This window comes from Zonotrichia leucophrys, chromosome 28, assembly GCF_028769735.1.
Source record: "Zonotrichia leucophrys gambelii isolate GWCS_2022_RI chromosome 28, RI_Zleu_2.0, whole genome shotgun sequence".
In the NCBI taxonomy this organism is placed as follows: Eukaryota; Metazoa; Chordata; class Aves; order Passeriformes; family Passerellidae; genus Zonotrichia; species Zonotrichia leucophrys.
The window spans coordinates 1,800,423-1,808,402 of record NC_088197.1 but is presented as its reverse complement, the minus strand read 5'-3'; the positions used below and the strand labels follow the sequence as shown (position 1 = coordinate 1,808,402).

At 51.5% G+C, this 7,980-nt stretch overlaps 1 protein-coding gene across 5 annotated transcripts in view; it reads right to left on the bottom strand.

The window, feature by feature from the left end:
- Positions 1 to 526: 526 nt before the first annotated feature.
- The window catches only part of DOT1L (DOT1 like histone lysine methyltransferase), a 100,822-nt gene continuing 93,368 nt past the window's right edge, over positions 527 to 7,980 (bottom strand). For all 5 annotated transcript variants that reach the window (XM_064734603.1, XM_064734608.1, XM_064734605.1 and 2 more), the window contains one exon: positions 527 to 7,323. Coding sequence is in view for 1 of the 5 variants with exons in the window: in XM_064734608.1 (XP_064590678.1) it covers positions 7,316 to 7,323 (8 nt within the window). In the remaining 4 variants the exon portion in view is untranslated. The remainder of the gene's footprint in view (positions 7,324 to 7,980) is intronic.

Sequence of the window (7,980 nt, the reverse complement as noted above, 5' to 3'; positions counted from 1 at the left end):
CCCACAAACCCCAAATCCATCTGTGCTCCCACAAACCCCAAATCCCTCTGTGCCCCCAAAAACCCCAAATCCCTCTGTGCCTCCCAAATCCCTCTGTGCTCCCACAAACCCCAAATCCCATCTGTGTCCCCACAAACCCCAAATCCCTCTGTGCCCCCCAAATCCCTCTGTGCCCCCAGAAACCCCAAATCCCTCTGTGCCCCCAAAACCCCAAATCCCTCTGTGCCCCCCAAATCCCTCTGTGCCCCCACAAACCCCAAATCCCTCTGTGCCCCCATAAAACCCCAAATCCCTCTGTGCCCCCCAAATCCCTCTGTGCCCCCAAAACCCCAAATCCACTGTCCCAATCTCTGTGCCCCCAAAAACCCCAAATCCTCTGTGCCCCCCAAATCCCTCTGTGCCCCCAAAAACCCCAAATCCCTCTGAGCCCCCCAAATCCCTCTGTGCCCCCATAAAACCCCAAATCCCATTTCCCTCCTGACTCTGCTGAGGCAGTGAAAGTCCACACGAGCTCGGTGTATTAAAATACAGACACTTTAATATAAAGACAAAACTTCAAAGCATCATTTCAATTACAAATCAAGGGAGACACAAGAAATTAAGTGGAGGGAGGGGAGCAAAAACTAACTCTTACATTGTGGAGAATTAGAAAGGCTGGGTGGAAATATATATATTATACATACATATATACACACCAGAATTCACACTACTGCTAGGCAGGAATGAAAGGAATGACAGAACAACTTACCAGTATAAAAAAAAAATAAAATCCAAAAACAAACCAACCAAAAAAAAACCAAAAAAAAAAGAGATAAATTAGGGGAAGTTTGAATTTTAAATAATTCAGTTTAATAGGCTAAACTATATAAACTAATTCCTATTCACTAGGAAACATCCCATATCACTGTCCTAAGAAAATGGGTTTTTCTAAAAATCCATTGAAAAATGGATTTTTATTAGTAGTTAAAAGTTTACTAATCAATTCCTGAGCAACAGCAACCTCATCATCTACTGCTTTCCCCATCCAAGTCCCACTCAGCGAGGGCAGGCTCTCACTCCTAAGAAGTTTAAGTAGAACAGAGACCTAAAAAGTTGGGTTTTAATTGGAAATCGATCACTTCAAAGATTAATAGGTTAAAAAGCCAAGCAGGATGGATCAACCCATTCCACCTTTTCCTCAATAACTCCAGAGACAAAACCTTTTAAAAAAATTATTGACTGCACCAGAAAAGCAACCAGATGTACCTCAAGAAAACCAAAGGATCACAAACCTGAGAACTTCAGGGTTAGCATCGTCAAACTTGGAATTTTCAGATGAGATTTTGTTTTTACACCACAAAGAACTCAAGGAACCTCTTCAGGAAGAGGATCCTAAACAGTAAAAACACTGGAGAATTATTTCCCAATTTTATTTTGTCTTGGGTTTAAACCCTGAAGTTCCCAATAACAGCATCTTTCAATGCAATATTCAGTCTAAATATATATTTATATATTTATAATGTAGAAGGATAAATAAAATATGGCACAACAACATTTTGAAACTGCTTTTAGTGAAAACCTGACCCGCAAATGGAGTGGAAAATGGAAATGGAGCAAAAAAAAAAAAAAACAAAGAAAATAAACCTTTAAAACCAGTAAGACTTCAAATATTCATACACTGACTGCACATCTGTGCTCCCAAAACTCCAATTCCTGTGATTTTTCCTCAGTGCCGCAAAGATAGTTCACAAAAACACTGTGAAGTTTCTGCTCCCCAAAAGCTTTTTGGGTTCACAGCCCTGTCCAAGGCCCTGCCCTGCTCCCAGCCCTGAATCCCCTCTGTGCTTCGGGCTCAGGCAGAACAAGAAAATCAGAATTTTCCCCGGGAGTTGGGATCATTCCAGGGTGGAGTTACCCAGGACAAAACCCACAGAGACCCCTCAGGTTTCCAGGGCCTGGGGCAGAGGGAGAATTCCAGCACCAAAATCAAAGGGGTCACACAGGATGTGACCCAGCAAAGCCACCTCAGCACCAGTGACAGAGCCCCAGCCCTGGGGAACGGCAGCTCCAGGGACAGGGACCCTGGGCAGGGCCTGCAGGGCCCAGGGGGGCAGGAAGGGCCCAGGGAGGGCTGGGCAGGGAGGGGATCCCCATCAGCAACAGCCTGAGAGCAGCTCCCAGCACTGGGGTCCCATCAGGAGGAGCTGGAGCAGGGCAGGGGAGCCAGAGCATCCTCGGGGCACAGGGGGCACAGGGGGCACAGATCCCCAGTGCCAAGGTGGGCTCTAAAGGGACCCAGAGGAGCTGGAAGCACTGACTGCCCCCTCCTGTCCCCTCCCTGAGCCAGGGCTGAGTGTCCCCAGCAGCTCTGCACTGCTGGCACTGGGATTGTCCCTGTCACCACCCCCTGTCACCACCCTGGCACCTGGATTCTCTACCAAGCGGACAAACATCCATGGTGGCAGATGCTGAACACACAACCCCAGCAGAACCAAAGCCCAGCAGAACCAAAGCCCAGCAGAACCAAAGCCCAGCAGAACCAAAGCCCAGCAGAACCAAAGCCCAGCAGAACCCAAGCAGGGCTGCCTGCCCTGGACTGGGATGGGGCAGCCCAGCAGAGCAGGAGGATGCAGCTCCTGGGCTGAGATGGGAGCAGCGAGCACGGGCAGTGAATTCACTGAGGCACCCACAGAGATGGGTGAAGGTGCAGGAGCTGCAGGTGGGGCAGGTCAGGCTCTCACCCATCTCCTCCCAGATGTGTCTGAACAGAATCAGTTTGGGAAGATTGGAAAGCACCAATAAAGTCATTTAAGAAGCCAAAGAAGGCTGAAGTGACCCCAGCAGACGTCTCAGAAGGAAATCTGTCCCCAGGGTGAGGGCAGGGACACAGCCCCACACAGCCCTGCAGCAACAATTGGACTGTTCCCAGGTGGGATGGAAGAGCTGATCAGACTGGAAACCTCTCCCCTCCCAGGCTGCAACTGCTCAAATGAACTCCTCAAAGATTAAATTTGACTAAAGAAAGGAGAAAGTGACTCAGCTGAACTGAGTGTGACCCAGAGCTGGGCGAGTTTCACTCTAAGGAGTGACGAGTCCTGGGGATTTGCAATCTCTGCATTCAAGAAGAGATGAGTAAATCCATTCATGAGCAAGGGATGTCACCCTCCTGCCTGGACCTCAGGGACTGACCCCAGACAGACCCTCCAAGCTCAGTTTGATCCCAGCCATGAGGGGAAATCCCATTTCTTGTGCCAGGCTGAGCCCAGAGCCCAGCCAGGAGCAGAGGGAGCACAGAGCCTGCACTGGAAGATAAAGTGCTGCCAACAGCAAGGAAGGTAAAGAGATGGAAGCACAAGAATTTCTGATCTGAGTGGCTGAGGAGACACAAATTCCTGGTGATCAGAGGGAGCTGGAGATGCCAGGGCAGTGAGGATGAGCTGCTTTCCCTCCTCTCTCCCATTGCAGCCACAGCTGCAGGGAGGTGAAGATGCTCCAGACTGACCCTGCAGGGAACAGCCCCGTTTGTGCCAAGCCTGGAGGGGCTGGAGGGAAACCTCCAATCCCTTTGTGCCCTGAACCAGCTCAGATCCATCCTCAGCAATTCCAGCTGCTGAGCGTCCCCACAGCCCTGGCTGATGGAAGAAGGATTGCTGCTGAATTCCTCATCTGCAGCAAATCCCAAATTTAGGTGCAGTGCCTCTGGAGCCCTCCCAGCACTGGGGCTCCCAGGGGACAGGGGTGGCAGAAGCCCAGGAAAGGAAGAGCCCACAGAATTCTTGTTCCTCAAGGCTGACATTCAGCAGCAGGGACAGGTTTTCCTCAGCACAGCACTCAGGAAGTTCCATTTTCTGGCAGCAGATTTGCTCCAAGATGTGTTTTTGCTCCCTGGCGAGTCCTTTGCTGGCAGCAGGGGCCTGGAGGAGGGGGAGTTGTGACAGCCCCACAAGGGCTGGACCCAGCCCCAGCAGGAGAAATTCTCTTTGTTGGAACTGCTTGGCTTTGATTGCTCCAAAAATCTTCAATCAGTGCAGACAGGTTCCAGCTCCTGGCTCAGGGTTGCAGCAGTGGGGTCACAGCTGTGGCCACACGGATCCAAGGCAGGTGAGAGCTCTTCCCAAAGTGCAGACAGAGCAGTGAGAGCCTGGCCAGGAGCTGCATTCCAGGAGCCTCCAGGTCTCTTCCAACTCAGGATGTTCTGTGAGTCCAAGATTTGAAGCTGAGCTTGCCCCAGATCATGGCAAAGCAATGAAAGGTCAGGGAGAGGGAAGACAAAACCAGGAATCTCTTGGCAAAAACATCTCCCAGCTCAGCCAGAGCTGAGGCACCAACCCCAAAGTGCCCCCTGGGCTCCCTCAGGGCTGAGCTGGGCCCAGCTGGAAGCACAGCCTGGGAATCACAGCCAGGAGCAGCCACAGGGCAGGGCTGGGGACAGCAGCAAGGCTGGGCAGCTCCAGAACCCCCAGAGGGGGCACAGAGGGCACTGGGGTGGCAGGGTGGGCACAGAGGGCACTGGGGTGGCAGCAGGCAAAGCTGCACAGGCAGGGCAGGATGAGGCTCAGGCAGACTGGATCCTTTGCAGGAACCCCAAAGATTCACTGCTGGCTCTGCTCCCCTTCCTGGTGACATCTGGAGAGTCACAGAGCCAAAGCTCCGGGGGTGGCAGAGGCTCAGTGCCAGCTGTGCTGCCATTCCTGAGGCTGCTCCTGAGCCTGCCCTGGGCACTGCCTGGTGACAGAGGTGCCACCGAGGCACAGCCAGGCTTTGCTTTCCCACAGCACCCAGGGACAAACTGCTCACCCAAGGCTCCAAAGGCTCCTGGAATCACAGAAGGGTTCAGGTTGGAAAAGATCTGTCAGATCAGAGAGCCCAGCTGGGAGGTGACAGTGGCCAGGCCACCCTGAGCTCTGACAGCTCTGATGATGCAGAGCACATCACTCCCAAAGGGTCTGTCCCTCCTCAGCACGCAGGGAGGGTGACACAGGAGACACAGGTGGCACAGGTGACACAGGTGGCACAGGTGACACAGGTGGCACAGGTGACACAGGCCTGTTTTCCATGGGATCTCTGGGCTGGTTCCTCCTCCAGCACAATCCTGGCAGTGCCCTGGGCACTGCCCAAGCCAGGACAAGGATGGCAGCTGAGTTTTCTTCCTGGATCTCTGTGGCTGGAGGTGAAGGGAGGCACAAGAGCTCCAAGGGACACCAAATCCTGGTCCCTCTGCAGGAAAGGATCTGAAAAGCTTCTACTCGAATTTCCTCCTCTCTCTCTTTCACCAGAGATATAAACCATGTGGGAGAGGTAATTAGGAAATTAATTAAGGCTGCTGCCCCTCCAGCAATCACTCATTTGCAGTCTCCAGAGGCCCCAGCACTGCTGGGTGCTGGGGCAGCAGCTGGAGCTGCCCAACTCCCAGCTGCACAACACCTGGGTTACTGCGCTCCTGGATTCCAGGACATTCACTGTCTTTGGCTCCTACGAGAAGCTACTGATGTTCCTCTCACCCCCTGAGCATTCCTGCCCTTCCCCAGGCTCTCCTCGAGCTGCCAGACCCTCAGCAGGACACAAAGCAGAAATCCCAAAATGCCCCCAACTCCCAGGGCAGAGGATGAGGAGGCAAAGCCAGAGCCAGAGGCTGCCATGGAAGACACAGCCAGGAAAACACAGGACAGCTGCACCTGGTCCTAAACCTTCCCTAGGACTGCACCTGGTCCTAAACCTCCCCAGGAGTGCCCAGGGTGGGGCTCAGAGCTGAACCTGCACAGGGAGGAGCTGCTGCAGCCCCTGAGCCCCTCCAGCACCCCCAACCCTGCTGGGCACCAGGAGAGCCCAGGAGGGCACAGGGACCCCACTGACCCCAAACCCAGAGCAGCTCTGTGGCCCTGGGGGCTCCAAGGGGCTCCTGCAGTGCCTGATGCTGCAGTGGGAGATCACCAGGTAGCATTAGAAGGGATTTAAAGCCTCTGAGCACCAGGGAAGTGTTTTCCAAAGCCTGAATGTGATTTTTTTTTTCCAGTCATTTTGCTGTTGCAATCCCCTTTCTACTGTGATATTTTTAATTGGTGCTTGGCCCAGCCTGAACTCAGACCAGGCTGATTTCTACTTCAATGAATCCTCCTTCTCCTCCTCACTTTGTGCACTTGAATAAATAAGTTTTTTACAGGTTCATTGTGCATTGTACAAACTAAAACCAAAGGAAACAAAGCATAAAAACTCAGAAGTTTTCAGCACAGCTCTATAAAATCAGCCCTTCCTGCACACACGGCACCGAGTGACGACGCAGGGGGACAGGGACAGCGCAGGCTCAGCTCGGGGTGTTTTTGTGAACTACCATTCAAAAACCTACTGAAAAGCAAAGGAACACAAAAGCAAAATGCACCTTGTCAAGTATCAAATCCCTACCAAGGAAACCTGTTGTGCTTGGAAGGAAAGAACAACGAGCTGAGCAAAGTCTGCAGCCTGCACAGGACACAAACACAATGTTCAATGTTCAACCTTCCCAGAGCTGGCACAGCACCAGCACCTGCTCAAACACCAAGGCCAGCCCCAAAAAGCGTTACCAGACCAGCTACCAAAATTCACAGTGACCCAGCAGCACCAGGGAAGGAGCTGGGATGGGGCAGGACTTGGATTCCTCCTGTTCCAGCTGTGCCTGCCCAGGCTGCTCCACAGAGCCCTCGTTAGTCACAAACTCAATTAAAACCCACCCAGGTAAAAAGGGCCTGGCTCAGTCTGAACCAAACCCTGGGGGAGAATTCCTCCCTCTGTCAGCCCTGGCTGCCAACCAAGAGGAGTTTGGGATATGAACACAGGCAGGGGAATAAATAATCTGCAGACCTTTAAAAACTGGGTTTGGCATTGGTCAACCCCCCGAAATCAGCACCAAGGATTCAAACCAGAGGCACAGTTCTGACGGACAAAATAGCACCGAGGAGGCTCTTTTACATCTCTGCTGGTGTGCCAGTCCTTTAGTATTCAGAGAATTTAATAATAATAACTTGTATTTATGAATCTAGGTGGAATAAAATAAGTCAAAATTGTTTTCACTTTAAAAAAAAGATAAATACTTTATCTAAACTATCAACAATACAAACTGGAGCTTTAAGCATTTCTTTTGCCTTTTTTTTTGCCTTTTTTTCCTTTTTTTTCTTTTTTTTTTTAGTCAGATTCACAGTAAATGTTTGCTCTGTTGTTTAGGTCTTTTTTTCATGGTTTTTATTTTGTCCAGTAGTAAGAGTAGAAACCCCTGCACAGGCCAGGTGAGCACCTTTCAGTGGAAGCCGAGTGAAGTTGGTCCACGTTGTCCTTGCATAGGTCACATTGGGTTGAGGTAGAAATCCTAGTTACCTGCACAACAGGAGGAGAGGAAGAGACTCATCTAAATAAAAGGCAAAAATCTGCTGTGTTGTTAGATGTGTCAATCATTCCTACATTGCTCCAAGACCTCCTCAGATGAAGCAAATCTTGGCCCAATCCCCATTAGAGGAAGGGATGGATGTTCCAAGGGATTTGTGGGCCATCCAAATGCTGAAGTTTTTCAAGCTGTGTTGAACTCTGTCCTATGGGACTGAAATCAAGTGAGGGGAAAAGAGTAAAAAAGGTATTTTCCCCCTCAGTATTTCACCTTTTTAGAGTAAAAGTTAATCTGCTTTTTTTGTTATTATTGTGGGGGAGGGACATGGGTTGGGAGGGACCTCAGAGCCCACCCAGTGCCAGCCCTGCCATGGCAGGGACACCTCCCACTGTCCCAGGCTGCTCCCAGCCCTGCCCAGCCTGGCCTTGGGCACTGCCAGGGATCCAGGGGCAGCCCCAGCTGCTCTGGGAAATCCATTCCAGGCATGGATTCCACAATTCCTGATTCCCAATCTCCCACCCAGCCCTGCCCTGTGGCAGTGGGAGCCATTCCCTGTGTCCTGTCCCTGCAGGCCTTGTCCCCAGTCCCTCTGCAGCTCTCCTGGAGCCCCTTCAGGCCCCAAAAGGGGCTCTGAGGTGTCCCTGGAGCCT